General features: G+C 36.5%; 1 protein-coding gene across 1 annotated transcript in view; it reads left to right on the forward strand.

Moving 5' to 3' along the window:
• LOC136247783 (transient receptor potential cation channel subfamily A member 1 homolog) overlaps positions 1 to 24,118 on the forward strand; it is a 44,008-nt gene that overhangs the window by 8,209 nt on the left and 11,681 nt on the right. The window contains exons 4-14 of the mRNA XM_066039608.1: positions 2,115 to 2,358; positions 3,357 to 4,164; positions 5,612 to 5,834; positions 8,183 to 8,286; positions 8,338 to 8,481; positions 11,373 to 11,511; positions 18,547 to 18,710; positions 20,579 to 20,697; positions 21,207 to 21,345; positions 23,127 to 23,193; positions 23,611 to 23,785. Coding sequence (XP_065895680.1) covers positions 2,115 to 2,358; positions 3,357 to 4,164; positions 5,612 to 5,834; positions 8,183 to 8,286; positions 8,338 to 8,481; positions 11,373 to 11,511; positions 18,547 to 18,710; positions 20,579 to 20,697; positions 21,207 to 21,345; positions 23,127 to 23,193; positions 23,611 to 23,785 — 2,326 coding nt within the window. The remainder of the gene's footprint in view (positions 1 to 2,114; positions 2,359 to 3,356; positions 4,165 to 5,611; positions 5,835 to 8,182; positions 8,287 to 8,337; positions 8,482 to 11,372; positions 11,512 to 18,546; positions 18,711 to 20,578; positions 20,698 to 21,206; positions 21,346 to 23,126; positions 23,194 to 23,610; positions 23,786 to 24,118) is intronic.

The raw sequence follows: 24,118 nt of genomic DNA on the forward strand, positions 1-24,118 counted from the left end.
TTATAACTACTTGTATAAAACAGTGTCTCCATTAATTTATTTATTCCCAATTGTGGTATGTAGCAAGTTAGGGCTGCAATCATCACTGTTCCAAATTAATTATGATTTCATCAAAATGCACAATTTTATAGCTATGCCATAACACTGTTATAATTTTATAGTACTAGTGATGTTAGCAGGTGCAAAAATGTGAACAGGTCAGTGAAAACAAGGCAGGTGGAAAATAATATTCCTATGCTTGATAAGCTGAATTACTTTAATTGTACTAATTTTAGCCAATTTATCATACAGCATGATTGTACTGTACAGTAGGGACCACACAGGAGTAGGCGTGACCCATGAGAAAGTATCACCCAAAAAGCAGCCTCATTTTTTTCCCATACGACAATGAGGCAGTATTGGTTAGGTGAAACTAAGCCCAAAAAGCCTTCAGATTGACCCAAATTGCTTTCAACAAGTTGCTACAGAATTAATTTAAAAAAAAATCTGTTAACAGAATTTCTACTGACTAAGTAACTGAGTAACTGACTGATACTTTCAAATCTAGACAAGTGTTACTCAATAATGGCTAAGACTACAGGCTTGATTTTTTGCTGTTTGGTGTTGCTTTGGCCCTAGAGGTGCCTTTTGGCATACCGCAGTATGCACAATGCACTTACCAGTGTTCTCCTTTGTGTTGCATTCATCTTTGCTGTCAGCAAAACATGTTGATTTGGTGGCAGCATGTGATGGCTTCCCTTCATAATGGAAATTGTCTGTACTTTTATTTTAGCTATTTTGATTGCAGTTCTTGATTCGTAATGCTATGTAACAGGTTAAACAAAGCTGACAACGAAGTGTAATGGGGACTTCACTTTTCAGACAATAATTGATAGTTGGGGCGCGCAGTGCCTTTCTTTCTTTTGATGCGGTATGAGTAGGTTCATCAGTCATAATAATTCTATTTTACAAAAAAAAGTTAACAAACAAGTACACATAAAAATTTGGAAATTTCAACTGGAGTAGGGACCATAACGTAGTACTGAAACAAGCTGGAGTGGTAGACGATATTAAATCACAGTACAACAATAAGAAATGTTATATCCCTACTGTGCTCAAGATACCATAGTGGAAACGCACAATAGGGAGATAACACTTCTTATTGTTTTACTGTGATTTAATATTGTGCGCACTACTCCAGCTTGTTTCAGCAATGTGCTATAGTCCCTACTCTAGTTGAAAATTCCTAAATTTTTGTGCACTTGTTTTGTTACAGTATAATTATTGGTTATTACAATAATTGGTCACAGAATGCTGCTATTGATAATATTTCTTCTGTCTAATACAGTGAGTAGTCAGGCAAGACTAATATTAGAAAGACAAAAACAAGGAGCAAAATGCTGACAAAAGATTAAGCACTTGTACTACTTGAGAAAGTTGAAGAAAATATGGCATTAACACACAAATCCACCATGATTATCAAGCCATGGTGTGCTTCCTGCAAAAATTTACAAAAAAATCATCATTGGAGATTAAGATGTTCTAATAGAGCAGTCACCAATATTTATAGAGACCGGATTTGCAAAAATGTGCTTTTTATGCACAAAATTTGACCCATTTTTTGAACATATATATATTTTTATCATGGTATATAATTGCCTGAACTTTTACATGCACGTACAATAGCTACAGTATCTGGCTGTATTGTGATACTAAAAGCAAGTTAAACAGTATATGTAGTCAAGTGCTACATCATTTTGTTTGCTGATATAAAATGTGCGGAAAAGGTACTATACCTTTATCTTGCTAAACAAAGAACATTAAGAATTTAAAAAAAATGTGATTGGATTTACATAAAGGTGTGTTCCACACATATCCAATTTATCAATTTTAATGTGATTCATAACATCAGATTGGAAAAAAAAGCCATGCATTGGCTTGAAATTACATGTATGGGAGTAGTAAGAAACAACATAGCATAATGGATAGGCAAAATCTCAGGTTTATACATCCGTTAAACACTAAATTGTGATTCTCAAAGTTTATAGAATTGTATGTGCGAAATCCATTTACAAAATAATACTGTGTATGCCCACACACTGTACCCTTGTTAACTTGTGTTGATATTTATACAGTCTGTCAGGGAGAATGATGAGGACACTGTAAAGCAGTGGATAACATACCTAGATAAAGTACGTGTTAAAGGTGGCCATGGCATGCAGCATTTGATACCTTTGCATCGGATCAATGACCAAAACCTGAAAGATATAGCTCCGATTGATCAAGTTGATGATTATGACCCACACTACAATGCTGTACACAATGCAGTCATCACAAACAATGTGAAGTTGCTTGATGTGCTTCATGAAGCTGGAGCAGGTTAGATGATGATCCATCATTAATATTAACTGGACCAGCACAAAAACTGGGTATTAGGACATTAATTCCATCATATACGCTGTAATAAGCAGTACCAGAATAGAATACTGTAACTTTCATACACAGTGTAATGACATATCCATAGAGTGATGGTATAAAAGTCATGAGTCTTGAAAATTACAAAATTACTGTACTCAAATAATTATGCTCAATATTTTTCCCAAAATGCTTTCAGGAATTTACTAAATTTTTTACCTATTGTATTCTTCAGTGTTCTCATTATGCTTGCATTATGCTCCTAGGTTAACAACATTTCATACAATTATCTTGGGACATTTTAATCAGTAAATGCTCTACAAAGTATCAATCTAAGGAGCTCCATGCAATGCATTTTGAGTGTGCTGACTGTGCTCTATTGCAGTTTCCACTGACTGCTCTATTAGGGAATATCGTATAAGCTCTATTGTTTGAAATATCTACCCAATATTCTAGCATTATGCTGGCTTCAGCCTATAATGCTGTTTATTCTGCTGGCATGTTTCACACAGGCCTAACTGTACATAGGTAAATTCTCATGTATGCCCACGTGCCCAGTTTTAGGACTAGACACAATTTTATTCAAAGGTCCACAGTACTCATTGTTAGCAAGCGTCCACTACTACAATTATGGGGAAAGGGTACCACATCCAGATCCGGTTTCTTTCTATAAAAATTAATAGTATGTAGTGCTTTTACCAAAAGTACTGTACTCCAGGTACTGTAAGTCATTCGATTGCTGAAATTAATGTATTGACTGGTTTAACTTCATTTGACAGCCTTGTTGTGTACCTTTGCTATAATAATTTGTGTACAACTTCTCAATTAGGTCACCTCATTCTCATCTAATATACCACAATATACAGTAGTTTTACAGTACACTAAATATTTGCACACCTATGTTTTAGTAATGAAATTTATAAATTTTTGTTGGTGTAGTTACATATAAATATTACACTTAGATGTCAACTGTCACACTAATGATCAAGCTGGAAATACTCCTTTGGTGCTGGCTGTATTCAGATTTTCTGATGAAATTGTGGAAGAGAGTAGTCATGGCAATCAACAACTAGTACCATCACTGATAGAGAATAGCAAGACTACTTTTCATGCTTTGCTTAAATACTCCAAAGTACTAGAGGAAATCAATAAAGCCAGTCTTGCTGGAATTACTGCCTTGCATGCTGCTTGTAGAAGAGGAAATGCTGCTATGGTTAACATACTTCTGGGAATTAAAGGTATTGGGATAAACCAGAAAGACCATCACAACAATGCACCATTGCATGCAGCCTGTGCTGGGGGGAATACCAGCGTCGTTGCTTCTCTCATCTCTGAAGGTGCAGAGATACAGACACAAAATAAGCATGGAATGCATCCTTTCCATGTTGCTGTGGTTAGTCAAAGCCTAGAAGTAGTAAAGATGATTCAAACTGACAGAAGAATTTCTGAACTCAAAGAGAAGCTGTTGCATGACAAAGAAAGAGATGGGAATACAATGTTTCTGCTGGCTGTCAAATCTGGTGATGACAAAATAGTCGAATTCCTATTGGAGAATGGGGCTCACATAGAAGACACAAACTCTTTCAAAGCTAATGCATTTCATTTGGCTGCCACAACTAACAGTTTTGAAATCATGAAGATGATATACGATCACTGTAAGGCACACCATGCTCAGTACCTCCTTGAAGCTAAAGATGCAGATTCTTTGACTCCACTTCATTATGCTGCAAGAAAAAACCAAAAAGAGGTTTTAAGTTTTTTGATTGAAAAGTGAGTTGAATATATGTGACCTGGCCTGCGAAAACAGGGCATGTGGGCACAAACTACACCCCATCACATAACAGGTCATATCTCAGTCCTGGAAGAAAATATTGCCATTCTGTAACTTGCACCATAACGCCAATTAAATGCTTAATGTAAGCTGCAAATTGCATTGCCATAGCGTAATGGTATAAAAAGGTATGAGTGATGAAAGTCTGAAAAGGTAGGCAAAAATCATGTGCCCACATGCCCTATTTTCGCAGGCTCAGTCACATATTTATTTACATTCCCTATTGTCCATGTGCCTGTCTATGACAATGTCCACGTTCATTATATTGATTAGTTTAAAACGTATATTGTTGACATGATTCATCCTAACTTGTATATAATACACTTTGTAAATTTGTGTATAGTAAAAACACTATCTACTTGTGTATATGAAAAATACAGCATTTGGAAGATGTCTCATGACTTAACTAAGCAATTGATTCACTTTGTTCTGTATTAACCTCTCTATACATCTCTGTGTTGTGTTTCCCATACACATGCATGGCAATGCTTAACTATATAAAGTTTGCTATAGTTAAGTAAAGAGTTGATAAATTGAAATCCTTCCATCCTCACTGATCTTACAGTAAACCTTACTTGAATTGAACAACTCCAGTGATGATTTCCCATAATTTAATGCACTTTGGGACAGCTACTATGTGACCAGATTTTACAAAATTGATCCAAAGCGCACATCAGGCAAAATCAAACTAATTAGCACTACCAGTTGATAGCTACACTATCATACTATTGGTTTTGTGCCTCAGTATTACTCAACAGTGATTTTAAGAGGCATCTCTTCTGGGTGGTGTGGCATGTTTCAGGTGGTTTCTGCCCTTGTAAAGGAACTGGCTTGGCAATAATCAGTGGTGTACTAGTGGATGGCCTGATAAAGTTGGCCAGATGTTTTCTGCGTTGATTTTTCTGCATATCAGCCACAGCACAGCCCTGTAATCTTGTGTCTAGGACTTCAATTATGGTATACCTCCACTTTGAAGTCTAACCTTATCTCAAAATTCTAATGTGTGATTTGGATCATTTTTCTACAAACCATTTACATAATTATACTCAGTAGGATAGTTTGCATTTGCAGCACAATGCAATGAGTATGCTTACCAGGAAATTATTCTTACCAAAAAAGTGCCTCCTCTGTACATACTCCTCTGTACATATTTACATATTTTAGGCACAAATGTGACATCTTCATACTAGCATTTTGTTATGTCAATTTCATTTTAACATCATAAAGTAAGGTTGGCTATCAAACTATATAGTTATAATAGCGACCTGTGAGAATGCTACAAAGCTTTTTATGAGGATTACCATGCTGTGTAATTTGCCAATGCTTTATTAAGCAAATTCACAACAGTAAAATACTGCAGAAGAAAATGTTGTCTTGTATCCTTAGGTGTAAAGGACCAGAAACTGAAGATGTGGCTAGCAAAAAACATAGCAAATTAGAAGTCGAAGATGCTGAACTTAATACACCACTATTAATAGCTGCTGCTAAAGGTAGTAGTGAAGCAATGGGTGTCCTTATCAAGGAAGGTGCCAAGTTGACACGTACTGATGGAAAAGGAAACAACATTGTCCACCTAATGGTGTCCAGTGACAATTCAAATGTACTGAAGGTCAGTGGCTAAATGAGTATCCAGTACTGTATAGTGCAAATGTTCAATAGAAACATAACAAAACTAACTATGTTATCAGGGTTTAAAAATTAAGCAGTTTATTATGTTATTACAGATATGCATACACATTGAATTATGTTATACATTACGAGTAATAATATTATTTTTGTATCAGCCTAAAAGGCAAAATGGTCCATAAAAACCTCAACTGAGACTGTTTCTGGAAAAAACAGTCTTATTGTCAACTAACATGCTTACAGGTATGGCAACAACACCTTGGTCAACAGGTCCCTGGTAGATTCAAACAGGGCAAACCCTAGAGCAGATCATAGCTTACCATGGATTTCATATAATGTGCAAGCATACGAAAACACTGCATGACTGATATTCCTAGTTATACATACAACCATTCCACTTCACCATGCTCTTTTACTCTAATTCTAACCACATGATATTAAAGCTATATTATGTGTGTAAAGGCACAACACTCATGCAAAAACTGTATCCACACACATTACTGTACTTTTGGAGGCAAGGGCAACTAAAAGGATGTCATTGGGCACATAGGGCATAATAAGATTGCACGGTAAGTAAACATTATGTAGGCTATGGTATATTTTAAATGCACCATGGCCTTGATGTGGGAGCTGTACTGCCAGTTTCTTTTTATAAAAAAAATCAAGCCCACTTTTCTAATAGCGCGAGATGACCACCCTTCAGTGAAGTTTACCTGTCTAGATGTTTTTAATGTTGTAAAAACAGTATGTAAATGATGCAGCAGCTTTAAAATACTTATAAAGTTGTGATACCTTAGGACTTGACCGTTCATGCCAACAAACGTAGCCACACCATTAGTTGCTGCTGACTCATAATTTAATTTACAACTTGATCTATATAATAAATTCAGTGATAAGTCTCATAATAGGCCATATTAATTTGGGTGATTAGTTACCCACTGCAGGCTATTGGCCTGTAATTGGCATTGTACATAATTATTAGTTGTACAAAGTTTCCTCATTATTTGCCAGATATGTACACCCATGCCCTCAGGCCTGCGACCCTTGAGCTTGGGTGTACATATCAAGCAAATCACTTGGGCCCATGATACAACTATTACAAACATACCTGAATTAAACAGTTAATTGTGAAGAAATAGGTCTTCTAATAAGTCGTATCTGATTTACAGCAATGTATGTGTATAGTAACATATTTATGTAGCATGATGATTGTATAGAATGACACCAGTGTATCAAAGAATTGTACAAGTTTTGCCATGCACAAATAATTAGCACTCTGTGCTTGTGTATGTATAATGAATACATATAAAAATGCAATTCATACAATCAAGTTATACTTGTACATAAATCATGGGGATGAGTATTTAAGTACAAACCTTACAGACAAACACATAATGTGTGAGCAACAGTACATATTATGCTGGTGCATATATGTAATGCATGAAGTTGGGTGGAGGGTGAAATGGTTTTATTTCAAATACTGTATAATACTATAAATATGTATAATAGATTCCAAGCTCTAAATATAGAATCGCTTCTTTCCCCTCCCCCCCCCCCCAAATAAAAGGACAGATTTTAAAAGTTGTGAAATCAAAAATGTCAGTTTAGTGACTGCAATTAATGATGCTAGTACCAATCATTTTCAATGATCACACATAATTATCATGAAGATTAGCACTCTACTGGGTGACTGTATGGTCACTTATTTGTAGCCAAATTTTCTACAGGATTATTTGTTTGTTTGTAGTTGAACTTTCTAAAAGGTGTAACTTGTTTATAATTGTAGCTGAACTGTTTACAGGGTGACTTGATATGTAGCTGAATATCCTAATTGAGCAACCTATATTACCTGTACCTGTACATGCATTAGCTGAGTGCTCTAATAGGGTGACTGTATTATAAGCATATCTATTACTACATGTACTGAAGTCAATTTTCACATTATAATTCAGTAGAGTTTAATGGAATTCTTCTACTGCATAATTTTCCAGCTCATTCTTTTAAGTGGTTTGCCTGTTAGATATGTGTGACAACTAATAGCTTTTGTACTGTATTTTTTATGAATTCAACTGTGCAATCATTACTCATGTTTTGGTTTTATATATTTTATTTCGATGGTCTGTTGGGCCACAAGATGCACTATCATGAGTTTTGATATCAATTCGGGTATTGTTTCACTGTTTACTGAAGTGATTAGAATGTGTGCATAATTAGTTTTGTTGCACAGATTTTTATATGCAATTACTTATGCCAACCTGTTGGGTTTCACGCAGTGGGTTGCATAAGTGTGCATTGTTATTGCTTCATAATTTCATATGTATCTGTTTATAGGCAGTTTTGGATAGTCAAGAATTTCCTACAAGCACACTTATTGATTATGGGAATTGGACTGGACAATCTGCTCTCCACAGAGCTTGTAAAAGTGGATTTACTGAGTGAGTGATATGTGTAGCACAGGAAGTTTGATTAATGTATTCTTTTCCTAGAAATTGCATTGAGTTGTTGAATAGAGGAGCAAATCCAAACTTGAAGGATAGTAATGGTTTTGTGCCACTTCATTATGCTGCAGAATCCGGTAATTTGGAGGTTGTGCAGTTCTTGATAAGCCATCATGCTTATGTTGATGCTGTGTAAGTAACTAGTGCCTAAACTTATTTTTGCATGGTTTATCCTGTGTTTGTATATCCATAAACAAATAATAACATCATACAGTATGACAGTACTGTATAGTAGGGACCACAACAGGGTAGGCGTAGCCCACAAAATAACATTACCCAAAAACTACAGCAAGCCCAAACAAGCTTTCAGATTGACCTGAAATGCTTTCAAAAAGTTGCTACAGAATTAATATATATATATATATGTATTTAACAGGATTTTCTACTGACTGCTTGCCTGCCTGACTGACTGATGCTTTCAGACAAGCATAACTCGATGACAGCTAAGGCTATAGGCTTGAATGTTTCACTGTTCAATGTTGCTTCAGCCCATGAGCTGCTTTTTCGCATACTGCAATAAGTACAATGCATTCTTCATGGACTCACCAGTGTCTTCCTTTCTGTCCCATTCATCTTTGCTGACAGCAAAAGTGTCAATTTTACAGAGCATGTGATGGCTTCCCTTTGTAACAGAAATTGTCCGTATTTTTCATAGTGGCTATTTTTATTGCAGAGGTGCTTTTTGAACAGTTCTTGATTTGTACTGTTGTGTAATGGGTTGAACATAGCCAACAATGAAGTGTAATGGATACTTCACTTTTCAGATTGATATAACCAGGGGCGTATCTAGCCCAAACATGATGCCCGGGCAAGCCCATTTACCTGTACACCTACTGACCTAGTCCAGTGAACAACCTGTGTGGGTTTATACGTGCATTCATCAAATTGTTGTTTTCAAGTGCATGGCATGGCTAGCTACAGTTATTAACTCTTATCTGTATGCATATATAATAGCTCATCAGTCTGCTATCACTCCATATAGTCTCTAGCTACAATGCATATAATCTATTGTGGGACTGCAGCATCACGTGCCACACAAAAGGATACTTTCAACTCATAATGAACAATACTACTGAACCGCCGATAGATTTCTTGCACTGACTCGTACTTGTGCGGATCACAAAATCGTCATGACACCGGTTCATCTACATACTCACTAGGGGCATCCATTCCCTGCAACCACCCGCCAACTCTACCACGTCCTGCTGAGTGATTCTACAAAATATTGTCAGCAGTTCTCTCACGTTATTCCTCTGACATTCCTTCGTCGTAGTTGTATCACAATAAATCCGGGCACTCATTATTCAGAATTAGACCGCTACCTGCTGAAATCAAGTAGCCAAACAGCTGGTCGTTTTCCACTTCACGCGGTCTATATACAGGCAAACTCCAAACTATCATCACTTAGATGAGACTGCAAATTGGCACTATTCACTAGATTTTGGGCGGGTACATCTCCCTTTTTCAGATTTAAATATAGTAACTTGTAATCTATGGGACTATTATTAGAAATCAGACTCTTAATTAAACACGCAGCGCTTATTTTCCATGCAAGAATTCGCTGCAAACGTTCGCTACAGTCAATGGTGGATATTGTAATTACTGAATTGTGAGCTGTGTATTTTCATGCGTGGCTGCCACACCAGAAGATTTTCTGATGCCCAGGCAAGGTGAGCTAATGCCTGGGCAAATTCCCGAGTGTAGATACGCCACTAGATATAACTGGGGCAAGTGGCACCATTTCTTTCTTTCCGTATGCGTGAATTGCAGAGGTGCTTATCGAACAGTCGTGATTCGAAATGCTGTGTAATGGGTTGAACATAGCTGACAACGAAATGTAATGGACACTTCACTTTTGGGCTTGAGCCATATATGCTTTGAATATAGCCTATTATGCTTTTGAGCAGTGCTAAAAATCCAGCCTATTATGCTCAAAATTATGCTCTCAAAATCAAGATTATGCTTGACAGCTGACTGTTTTATTAGAGTATATCTGCATTTTCCTGATTGCTGTATTAGGGTAAGTGACTGCTCTATTAGAGTATCACGATCTTCTTACCATAAAGTGTGCATAATCAGTCAAGAAATAGTAAAAATAATAACACTACAAAGTTTTTGATACGAAATGCAGTAATAATGTGCAGTTTGTTCATGTTGTGCGGTAGTTTTGGTGCACACAATGCGCATTTTAATTAAAATTCTCCAAAATTGTCCTAATATGCTGGCGTAATGCTTGATGCTTTTGCCAGCTTATTATGCTTGAAATTATGCCAGCATAATTGGCGCAAGCCTGTTGACTTTTCAGACTATAATTGACATAGCTGGGGTGCGCAGCTCCATTTCAGATTTGGTATGCATGGGTTGACCAGTCATAATAATTATTTACAGAAAAAATTAACAAACGAGTACACAAAATAATTTGGAATTTTCAACTAGTCTAAGAGTAGGAACCATAGGACATTGTAAAAAGTACTGAAACAAGTTGGACTAGTCCATGATATTGAAACAATAAGAAGAACATACTACTCCAACTCGTTTCAGTATGATGAGCTATAGTCCCTACTCTAGTTGAAAATTCCAATTTTTTTTGTGTACTTGTTGATTTTGTTAATCTGTTAATACTCCATAGTGAATCTAATCTATTGTCCACCATGGTAATCCTTATGTCCATCAATTACATAAACTTGGTGGAAGCTACAAAATATGTTGGAAGTTTTGCTAAGACTTGATATAATTATTTCATGATAATTATACATGTATTTCATTATCTACATTACTATTGAAGTCATTATTTGACATACAACATATTTGGGGGATCTATATTATCAAGCTTTGCTGTCAGATACCGTAAATCCTAAACTGTTGGCAATTTTAAAGGAACTAGGATGGTGTAGCATACTGTGTACTGTAGCATACCAAATTGTACGTACATTGTCTTACATGTTGATACACATACTTGCAAGGCAGCATGCTATGATGTATATAGTTTTGCTGTATGTAATTTGATTAATTCGATTTTGCAGTGATGACAGCATTGGCCAAACACCCTTGTGTAAGGCTGCCTACCATGGACATGAAGCAATAGTTGAGTTGCTCATACAATCAGGAGCTCATATTGATGGGAAATTTCCTGATCCAGTGGATAATGAAGTTGATTGGAGGGTATGTGATCATATTGTATTAAAATACTTGTAGCGTGTACAAGTTAATGTAATAGCTACACACTAATATTTTCATACGCTTTATATAATCAAGACACATGGTCATGTGTTGTGTGGCCCAAGAAGCTGGCATGCCACACCATTAACAAGAAGTAAGGAAATGTAATTTTCATACCTTTGTGGCTCCGTGATCCCTTATCTGATTGCAACCAAATTTACTGCAGACGTGTTGGCTAGGAAGGGGAGTCCACATTCCAAATTTAAAGAAAATCGCTCCAGCCATTTTTGAGATACAAGTGGCCAAAGTGCGGTTTTTTCCATTATTTATCTTCTACATGTACTTCTTTTCGCACACTTTGCCATAAAACCGAAATGCGAGCTCCAATCAGGCTGATATTTGGCTCACTTAAAGGGCTCATTAAGGAAAATATCAGTACCAATTTTGGTAAGAATCTGATGAACATTCATGGAGTTATTACCAATTAATTGTGTAAAATAAGGTCGTAGGTCTGTCACGCTCCTTCCAGGTATGAGCTGAAAATTGCTATGTAAATGGAGGAACTATCGTAGGAGTGCCTTTTTGTGGTTTGAAAGGAATCCAGTTAAAGGCCATCAAGATATGACACAAAACCCAACCTTTGTCACAATTTGACGATCAATTTTTATGAATAAAAAAACTATTAGTTTTCATGTCTACCAGGCAAACCGCTTAGAGCAATGAGCCAAAAATCGGTGTGTAGCTGGAATAATTATCATAGAAAGTCCTTGCAGTAGTACAGAAAAATCGGATTACAAACCACTAACAGTGGCGTAGCCAGGAAAAATTTTTTTACCGAGGCAAAGTTTATGCATTGATCTAATTGAGAGGGTCTGCTTTTGACTCAACTAACTCACAAAAAATTTTCAAGCATGGGTGGTACAGTATTTACAGATTGACTCTCTGATTGGGTGGAAGAAACTGTTTTAGAAGACTCCTAGCATTTTTCTACATTTCATATGTAATGCTCCAGCTTAGTTAATGCTACAGTATAGCTACCATGTTTCAATTATTAAACTAGTTTAATTGTACTCAACACAAAAACCAACTTACTCTGTAGATATATTAAGTGGTCAAGAAATTCACTGACTGCAATGGAGGTCATAGTCATGCACAATATACTTTTTTATTGATCTGATGTGATATTTAAGTCAGAGATGATCTCTTTCATGTGATACTCAACGTCATGTGCTAAATATATCAAGCTAGGTAGTCTGGGGGCATGCTCCTTTAAGGCAAATTTTGAAAATATGTGATTTGAAATGGTACATGGAGGCTATTTTTTGATTGTAACTGCTAATGCATAATATGCATGATCAATGACAGTAGCTCAATGCAATGCCATGCAGTTGACTCACTGGAACTTTTGAAAATATATGATTTGAAATGGTACATGGAGGCTATTTTTTTTATTGTAACTGCTAATGCATAATATGCATGATCAATGACAGTAGCTCAATGCAATGCCATGCAGTTAACTCACTGGAACTTTTGAAAATATATGATTTGAAATGGCATGTGGAGGTTATTTTTTGACTGTAACTGCTAATGCATAAATGATTTAGCCCAAGCAGTGTAATGAGAACAGTGTCATGAATGCTCTATTAGAGTATAATTACGATGGCTGCTCTATTAGAGTATCCCGATCTTTTCCATAGAAATTCAAGTAACTGAAAAGTGGTCCTGCCAATGCCAGACCATGTCACTGTAGGTTCCAGCACTACAACTATAGATTCTATCATGTGTGGTGCAGTAATGCTGTCTAGTAACGTTTGAGTAGAAAATTTGGGCTACCAAAACTCAGGTCTGTTCAGCCTGAATTGTTGAGCATTTTACTGAGGCAGCTGCCTCAGTTGCCTCAATGGTAGCTATGCCACTGACTGAGTTATGATTTGAAAGCCAACTACGTGTAACAGATGTGAGATCAAGATACTCTAATAGAACAGTCACCCTAATAGAGCATTCAGTTACGTTTATAACTTACTCCATTATGGAATTATATTACATTGCAAGTTATTCTGTATGGAGTTCAGCTATAAACAGTTAATCTTATAGACAATTCAGCTACAAGTAAGTCATCCTATAGAGAGCTATGGAGATCCAGAACATTATAAGTCACACTGAAGAGAGTTCAGCTATACACAAGTCACCCTGTAGAGAGTTCAGCAACAACAAGTCACTCTGTAGAGAATTCAGCAGCTACAAACAAGTCCTGTACATGTGTAGAGAGTTCAGCTACAAAAAAGCTATCCAGTGGAGAGTTCATTTAGATCAGCTACAAATGTTACTTTAGGCAATGTTCAGCTACAAGTAAGTCACTCTGTAGAGAGCTCAGCTACAAACAAGTCAATCTGTAGTACAAACGAGTCACCGTGTAGCTGGAGAGCTCAGCAACCAATCAAAAAATACACCCTATGAAGAGTTCAGCTACAGTATACAAACAGGTTATAACTCTATAGAGAGATCAGCTAGAAACAAGTCATCCAGTAGAGAGATCAGCTAGAAGACATCACCTTTTAGAGAGTTAAGCTACAAAGAAACTACCATGTAGAGAGTTCAGCTGCAAACAAATCACCCTGAAAAGAGTTCAGCTACAGACAGATCACCCTGTAGAGAGACCAGCTAGAAAAAGTCATCCTGTAGAGAGATCAGCTAAAAGGATCACCTTGTAGAGAGTTCAGCTACAAACAAATCACCCTGCAGATAGTTCAGCTACAAACAAGTCACCAGAGTTAGGGGTATCGCGTTACAAATGTAGCGCATTACATAATAATATTACTTTTACAGTAACGAGTAATATAACGTGTTACATGACAGAGTAGTGAGTGATATGTAAAGGATATTACATCCGGAAATTGTAATGAATGTACATGTTACTTCCTTTTAAGGTGCATTGTATCCAGGCACGTGATTGATTGCATTTTGGGTCCAGACAGACTGGAGATAACGTTATAGGCATGGATAAGGAATGATAGTGTATGGCGAGTGCCCTTGAGGCCACGATACAACAATAAAGTATGTATTTGTGGCTGAACTACACCTGAGAAACACGTGTCTCGTTCATGGTACTTGTAGTTGTAGGCTGGTAGTTTGTTATTAGAAGGTTGGACTTACTTTATAGTTTGTAACAAACAAAATGTAATATGTAATATTATTACTAGTTACAGCCCTCTGAGTAGCGAGTAATATGTAACTCGTTACTTTTTTCAGTATGTAACTGTAGCGCACTACATCGCATAAAAGTGACAAGTAATATGTAACTAGTTACATTTTTAGTGTAACAACCCCAACTCTAGCAAATTACCCTATAGAAAGATCAGCTAGGAGAAAATACTTTGTAAAGAGTTCAGCTACAAATAAACCATCATATAAAGAGTTCAGCAGCAAAAAAATCACCCTGTAGACAGTTCAGCTACGAACAGATCACCCTGTAAAGAGTTCAGCTGCGAACAAATCATCTGCAGAGAGTTCAGCCAGAAACAAGTTCACCCTTAGAGAGATCAACTAGAACAAGTCACCTTGTAGAGAGATCAGCTACAAAGAAACCATCCTGTAGAGAGTTCAATAGCGAGTTCATCTAGAAACAAGTCACCGTGTAGAGAGATCAGCTAGAAACAAGTTATCCAGAGATCAGCTAGAAACAAGTCACCCTGTAGAGAGATCACCTAAAAACAAGTCACCCCATAGAGAGATTAGCTACAAAGAAACTACAAACAGATAATCATATAGAGAGTTGAGCTAGAAACAAGTCACCGTGCAGAGAGATCAGCTTGAAACAAGTCATCCAGAGATAAGCTAGAAACAAGTCACCCTGTAGAGAGTTCAGCTAAAACAAGTCATCCCGTAGAGAGATCAGCTACAAAGAAACCAACCTATAGAGAGTTCAGCTACAAACAAGTTACACTATAGAGAGATCAGCTAGAAACAAATCATCTTGTAGAGAGTTTAGCTGCAAACAAATCACCCTGTAGAGAGTTCAGCCACCCTGTAGAGAGTTCAGATGCAAACAAATCACCCGGTAGAGAGTTCAGCTAGAAACAAATCACCCTGTAGAAAGTTCAACTAGAAATAAATCACCCTGAAAAGAGTTCAGCTACAAACAATGAGAGTTTCAGCTACAGTTCAGTTATGTAAGACGTCACCTTATTAACTACAGTATGTGATAATCATTCAGTGATAATATATTTAATCAGACAAAAGCTATATGTGACCGGATTTCATATAACAAGGCTTCCACACACACAAAATCAAACTTACGATTTTACCAGAAATGGATTGCTGGTCTAATACACTATCATATTTCACACTGTACTTCCTTCAGCACTGGCAAGTCTGGTTTCTGTAGCAGCTTTCTTCCGACCCTGTCAAAGCCACGAGTGTGAGATTGGCACCATTAAATGGCCATGGCTTTGTGATAATGGTGTGTAGTGAGCTGGGACTTCACAGAGAACTCGCCAATAGTGTTCTCAGTCAATTTGGAGTAATTTGAGGGCCATGGAGGGCCATGGAGAGCCCAAACTTGGCCTCTGGATTCCAATCGTCTTCTTACTTCATTTTATACCCGTATATTAAGACCACCGTCCACCCCCACCCTCCCACCCTATTACTACCACCTGTGATATTATTACCCGCTCGAAAAAAGCTGCTCAAAACAGGGCAAATTTTGGGTATCAGAAATGTATACACCCACTCAGTGATAGCTAGTGAACAGATGAACAATTGGTGCAAATTTTGTTTGCACAGCTGTAGGCACTGGGAAGTTATTACACAATGATTCCTTAAAATCGCCATATCTCCTAACAAGGCTTTGTGCGTCGAAGCCTTGTTTTGTCAAATTCAGTCACATATACACACAATTTCTTCCTTTGTTCCACAATTCCTGCAGTAAAGAAAAAAAACAACACTAGTTTATGGCCAGCTTTGTGGCTTGTAACACAAAAAGAAGTGATATCTAAACCAAAACAGCCAAGCTGTATAAAAGAATGTGGCCCCCAAAAAGGCCAAGGTGAAAAAAGATGTGAAATCCAATGTAGTGGCCAAGAAATGACTGTGATGATGCATGTGCCTGTAGGTTAATGGCAAAAAAATTAATTACGACAATTTAGGTGAAATTGGTGCCGAATCCTAGGAGAAGGCAACACAGAATTGTTGTAATTAAATTTTTGCCATTAACCTACTGTACCATCACAGCCATTTCTTGGCCACCACCTTTGACTTCACATCTTTTTTTACCTTGGCGTTTTTGGAGGCCGCACTCTTTTTTACAGCTTGGCTGTTTTGGTTTAGATATAATTAGCTTTAATGTTTTAGTTATTATCTTTTATGAGAATACTAACACTGTTATTACAGATGACTTACTAAAAATGATATAATCGGAACATACAGTCTGTATGGGATATAACTATTAATTTTTTACAGTACTATTGTACATGTAAATATTCATAATGTCTATGATTTTCTGCAAGTGCTTTCTCACTAGTCAGTTCGCATTTACCTGAGCTCTCATTTCTTGTTAATAACTCTTGTAACATGGGCTATCTGCCCAAACAGCCTACTTTATTCCACGGACTGGACTGGACTGGACTGGACTTGATTGGACTGAGCTGGAAACTGCTTTTAACAATAATCCAGGAATTATCCATCTCTTGCAACACTGGAGACACCACTATCGAGCTACAACTGCTGCTGCTGGCTCTTCCTTACAAGTCATGACACTAGCTCATACACTAATTAATTAGAATACACTTACGATACATGCCATGATACAGCGTGATAAAGGCTATTCTTGTAGAGTAGATGTTTTCCTTTGTTGCTTTAGCACTAGTGTTAACAGCTGTAGAGATGAGCTAGCTAGTAATAATTCTTAGCAGGTAAGTAGGTGGCACCACCAGGCAAGGTGATGGGGCTATGCAAATAATCTGGCTCATCACTACAACCCCAACGCTAGTGTTAAGTACTGAAGCAACAAGGAAAACATGTACGCTACAACAATGGCCTCTGTCACGCTTTATCACTGCGAGTACACGTGTATCGTAAGTGTATTCTAATTGATTAGTGATTGCGCTAGTGTCATCCGACTTGTAAGGAAGAGCAGTACCAGCAGTTATAACACGATAGTGGTGTCTCCAGTATTGCAAGAGATGGATAATGCCTGGATTATTGTTTAAAAGCTGTTTCCAGCTCAGTCCACAAGTCCAGTCCAGTCCAGTCCGCGAGTCCAGTCCAGTCCAGTCCAGTCCGCGAGTCCAGTCCAGTCCAGTCCGCGAGTCCAGTCCAGTCCATGGAATAAAATAGGCCTGCCCAAATATTTAGTAGTAGTAGTAGTGTGAAGCCATTTAAATGCCTAAACTGTAAATCAAAAAGCGCTTTGATACAGGCAAGAACGAGGCTTTAAAAATATCCCATACATTTAGCGTGGACATTTCAGGAGTAAAACATGTTTACAACATGAAAACATGTTTGTTCCAGTACAAAACCATTGGAAGTGAACGCAAGTTCAATTCTTTGATATGACTATATTTGGCGAGGATTCAGATCATCGCGAACTGATTATAACTTTTCATAATTACTAATTTCTTTGGTTATAAAAAGACAACTGCATGGATAAAATTGCAGTTTGCAAATATATTTTGTTGAGAATTTACAAATATTTACTGTTATGGAAATCTCTGGTATGGAGTATTATTTGATTCTTGCATAGCTTCATTTACTTCCAGCAGCTTAGTTTTTACATTGTGCATGGGATTTACTATTGGAGTTTGCATGCAGTGGCAAAATTCAGAATGTAATAAGTACGATAGTGTGCTTTTTTAAAATATCATTGAACAATAACATTTTAAGGGTTTGTAATGATTCAGTTTGTAATATAATTAGAATTTTCAATGTGCATTATTTTCAATTAGTTTGTCACTTCCCTGCTATATCCCTACAATAATACTTAATGATAATCAGCTGCTTTCTGTGGTGCCATACTGTACTAACTTTCTTTTTTTTATTTAGTCATCTCCACTATTTGCCAGCTGTATAAACGGACATGTGAGAGTTGTAAAATCCTTGCTGGAAAAGGGTGCTGATGTCACAGTAGATAAGCGTTTTGAAGATGATGAGGGCAAGTGGCATATTAAAGGAAATTGCCTTGTCCTTTCTATTCTACTTGGTCAAAAGTACGTAATGTGTTGATATGTACTGTATGTTACTTTGGAACTGTCCAAAAGTGTCCTGATTTCCAGGATACTTTGATACCATAGCCAAGTGTCCAGGTATCCAGTGTCCTGATTGATTAACTCTGTTACAGAAACAGTACACAAACTTTTGTGCATATAAAAGTGATACAGTGTTCAACTTTTTCAATAAAGCTTACGTACTGTACTACAGCCAATGACAGCCAAAAATGGCTTTAATTGCAACTGTTATCTTCTACAAAAGATAAAAGAATAAAAAACAGTTGGGCTGTAGAATTAAAAGTAATTGGCAAACAAAATGGAGCAACCAAGAGTGTTAATACAGCTACATAATTAAAAGAACATTAGACCTTTAGCTAGAGGTGCAACAATACCGCATGACAATAAAAGCCACACAGTCAAGTCTGAAGCATATAGATGTCATTCTTTGGAGTCTAGAATAATACTCCTGGAAAAATTTCTTTTATAAGCTCGGAAAAAGTACTGTATTTTCAACTATATAGTACAGGAATTAAGTAGTGGTTGAATGCTCTATTAGAGTATCTCACTCTGTTATTACAAACATTGACTTACAAAACATACCTACCCCAGCTGGCTTTCTTCCATCATTGTGCTCTGAAAAGGATTCATAGTTAACAGTACTTACATATCAACCACCATTAAGCCTTTTGATGATATCCAGCATCCTGTTACATTCAAACACCTGTAAAATAATAATTCTCCAGCCGTACAAACAATGTCATAACATTTCTTTGGAGGGTCTGCTGTGCATTCATAATTGATGATTTCAAGTAGTTTCATTTGTTTTTAAAAAGTGGTAAACAAATCCCAACTTCACAATGGACCTGTTACAATGCCAGATGTGGTACCACTTATATTAGTGTAGGTAAAAGGAAGTTATCATAGCAAATATTGTGTGGATGGTGACAGGAGGAGGTACAGTAGGAAACAAATTAATGGCTTGCCAGCTTAAACTAATCAAGATGTATACAATGGAAGTAATTATATTGCCCAACTTTATCATCACTGATGTGGCTCATAGTACTTAGTATTTATAGACTTAGTTTGAGTACAAGGGTTTTTTTTTTCTAATGTCAAGTTGAAAGCTTATATCTATAGTTAAGTTGATAAAAATGGTGAAATTTCAGTGTCAATTTCAAAACCATTGCTTGTGCTTTTTATTTGACATGTTCACTTTAAAATTCTTAGCTGTGTGACTCACTACCATATAAATACAAGATAGTAAGGGGCAGGTCCAGAGTTTGGAAATGGGGCTGCACTTTGCTGAAAAGCTGAAGAGCAAAAAAAAAAGGTCACAGCAATAATGGCTGCCCTTTACAAAATGTATTTACTATAAAGTATATTCAGATCCTTATTCATAGCTTCATAGTTAAGCTACACTGCCTCATGAACACTATGACTGCTTTATTAGAGTGACTGCTATATTAGAGTATCTCGATCTTGTATGCAATTTTTTTGAAAGAAATGAAGGAAGGGGAGGGGGTCACATGCCCCCCCTGGATCTGCCACTGGCACATGTGAGTAAAAGATAGTAACAAATGTGCACATGTGTTATCCTGCAGTGTTTCAGAAGGAAGTGCAGTGACTTTTACAGCTACAACTGGATTTTTGTCTTATAAACCTTGCACTGCATGAGTACACTACACAACTTACTATTTAATTTCACTCTACATGTCAGTTTTTGCACACCCAATTCAATGTAAAATTAGAAATAAAAGTGATATATATCTCAGTAGCTACATATTTGCTGTACAGCCATTTTTACTGCTTCACAAAAATGTTTTAAGTAACAAGCATCAAATTCTATCATGCCATTTCTTGAAATACAGGGATGTTGCCTTGTGCATTGTTACCTCTCCTAAATGGAAGAGTGCACTGAGATGGCGTTCTAAGAATGACAAGTTTGCAGAACGCACACCACTGAAACTTCTCATTAGTCAGATGCCAGGTTTGTTATTGTGTGTATGTTATTCATAGGCATATTCATTTGATTAACACATAAAATTTATTAATGCAATAAGTTCCTCTGAAGCACTTTACCCTGTAGGTATGACAACAAACTATACCTTTAATGCAAACAATTGATTTTGGGTTCATGGTACGATAATTTGGCTTTGTAGTTTGTACCTAACCCTTTAGATGAACTAAATTTCAATGTGTTTGTGTTTTAGTACAATTTTTGTGATGTGCATGAAAATGTAGAATTCCGGTTGCTCATACATGTATCTCAGGAATGACTATGGAAAATTTCTTCAAATTCAGTATCCCACAGGCAACTCCACTGTAAAATTAATTCTATTCAGATAAGAAATCATGGAGCTGTGAATGCTTAAAAAATCATGCTTTCAGTATAACCGCAGCCAGTTTCTTGGGCTACATGATACACTATAAATAATTGTGTTTTGATGTACATCAAGCCTTATGCTGTTATTCAATGAGGTAACACATTTTTTACAGATGTTGCTGAAGTTGTACTGAGTAAATGCATAAAAACTATAAAGAAACAAAATGGGACCTATGTTAAGAAATACTACTATGAGTTTTTGGAAGATTTTCACAGAAAGGACTATAAAAAGAAGCATGCTGATGATAAAAAGTAAGCCTTGTACAAAGTGATACTGTATGAAATTATTTTCTGTTATGACATGTGTGTCTTAATTATTGAGGAACTCCAATTTCAAAATATCATGAACAGAAATATATACAAATTTATTTTTACATATCCAATAGTTGTTTCTCCATAGCAACTATTTGCTTTCAGCAAAGTATGATTACTATTTAATGTTGATACACTTACACACAGTGCTAAGTTATTGCATAATCAATATTGTTTATCTTAAATACATGTAATAAATTTCTGTTGCTTCTGACATCTATCTTTAGTACTTTAGTATCTATCTTTAATACCTTTATATCTTTGTAGTAAGAATAAATTCGTTATTGTTTAGAGAGCAATAGTGAAGAAGACATTCACAGAAGTAAGTAGAGTGGCAAAGAATGTTTCTTTAAGACGATTCGCATCTTTCGCGCAAAGTTTTGGCGGCACTGTATAATTATTGTGACCCAGGAAACTGATTTATTTAAACTGGTGTGTTATAACAACAGGAATAGTAGCATGATTATAGCTGTGTGCTAAGATGATTGTTGCTGTGGTTCATTTAGTATATAGCCCATATTCATACCAAAATTCACCCTGATCACTCCAGTCATGAGAATTTGGCACTTTTGTTTTATTTTGTTGCACAATTATAAAAACTGCTATAAAATGCAAACATTTTAAAACCTGTTGCCTCTTGCAAGGAATATCAGTCTCGATACCATGCTTGATTTGAATATGGTAAACAGTCATGGAATTATTGTTTACCCGATACACCTCGAATTTTTACTAGCCTTTTATGTAATTTTCTATGTGGATAGGTTAGATACAGTATCACAGTCAGAGATTACGAACTGTCTTTACTGCAGGCCACTGCTGTGCTATTTATCACATCTGTAATTCCAATAAATGCACAAGCGTGTGTACATAATATAATTGCAATTAACAACACTGACCCCGCTCAAGTCAACCAATGGATTACTGTTTAACTGCAGCCCTACCAACATTAACTTAATTAGTTTAAGGTTATAAACTTCATTGTAACATGTTCATGTACAGCGCCTGTAGAAACTGTGAGCATACACATACAAATAAGTTAGATACGTACGAATAATAACAAATTGCTCTTTTCTTAATCTCTACTACTCTGCTGTTCCCGTAGAAGGAAAAAGTTAAGGCAAGTTAAGGCTATAAGATCCTTTTTTGCAGGTTTAGTCACACACACCTGTATGTACATACATCAATGCCATTTTCGTTCTTGTACCAGACAGTTTTAACAGCATGGTGCTTCTTACACTAAACCACAAGAACACCCAAAAGTAATACCACGTATACGTTCCAAACACAATGTAAGAATTACAAAACTCTCCTGCACTGTAAAAGATTAAACTTGGGCACTACAATGCATGTGTGTATGCCAGGGGCAAGAGGGGTCAAAATGAAGTGGCACTACATTTTCTGGTTTGGCAAGGTAAGACCAAAACAAAAGGTTACAGCCTGCTGACAATAGCTACCCACCCCACCAACTATGCATTTATCACTGATAAAATACATAAAATCCTACATAGCTTGCTACACACTGCTCTAATGCTGTGACTGCTTTATTAGAGTATCTTGATCTTGATATATATACTTAAAAAATGGAGAGGGTTCAAGAGCCCCCCTTGGGCCCCCACCCCATATCTGCCACTGGTGTAAGCTACAATATACAAATATATTCAGGTAATTACAGCGTATCTTTTATATATTAATATATTCAGTACCTTTTATTTAATTGTTAGGACTAGGGGACACCATCACTGGCTACATCATGACTTCAAGAGAGAAGCACATACGTTTCAAGTTATGGTAAGTAGACATGACCTAACATTCTGTGTATTTAGGTACAGCATTTTATGTAAAATGTGCAACCATACTGGTAGGATTACAGCATGCTAGGATGTATTAGGAAAAAGGTGCATGATCATGTATCACATGATCACGTATTACATGATCATACAAAAATAATTTAATGGAGCCAGTCTTTTTCTGATGTGGTATGCATGAGCTAATTAGTTATAATTATGTTATACAAAAAGTAAACAAACAAGTATAAGAAAAATTTAGGATTTTAAGTTCCCATTGTTGTCCTTGACTATTCAAAACATTTGGTGGAAATTAGCAATGATTTACTCCCATTACTGCAATTTGCTGTACATTAGTTTAAGTAATGATCATACACTATAATTCACTTATGTGTTGTTACACTGCCTTAACTACCACTAGATTGACAACAAACGGACTGATTTACTCAATCATCCCCTTTCATTCCACTTACTGACCTACAAATGGAGGTCATATGGAATATTCATATATTACATCAACCTTATTAGCTACTTGATATTTCTTGCTTTCTTGACTGGTTTCACCTTGTCACTGCAGAATCCAAAGACTGAAGAATGTAAGTTTCTTTTGCATTATAAACTACAATAGAAAGGCATGCATGTACATGTGTTATGCATAAAGTGTGCACATGAGTATATAATACATATGCTTGTTTCCTTGTACCTTATTTGACCCAGTCTGGGAAAACCAGTCTTATTGCCTATTTAACAGTATCGAGTAATTCCAGTTTTATGCATTTAATGTGTTGTAGCTGGCCAATGTGTGAAGCACGTTTTACACCATTTCCTTATCTTCCAGAGCATCCACTGTGCAATCCCTCCATTTTAGATAATTTTAAACTGGGGCTGGCTGTATCAGGTAAGATCCAAAAGGAGAGGGAGGCACGTGG

Source organism: Dysidea avara, chromosome 2, assembly GCF_963678975.1.
Source record: "Dysidea avara chromosome 2, odDysAvar1.4, whole genome shotgun sequence".
NCBI lineage: Eukaryota > Metazoa > Porifera > Demospongiae > Dictyoceratida > Dysideidae > Dysidea > Dysidea avara.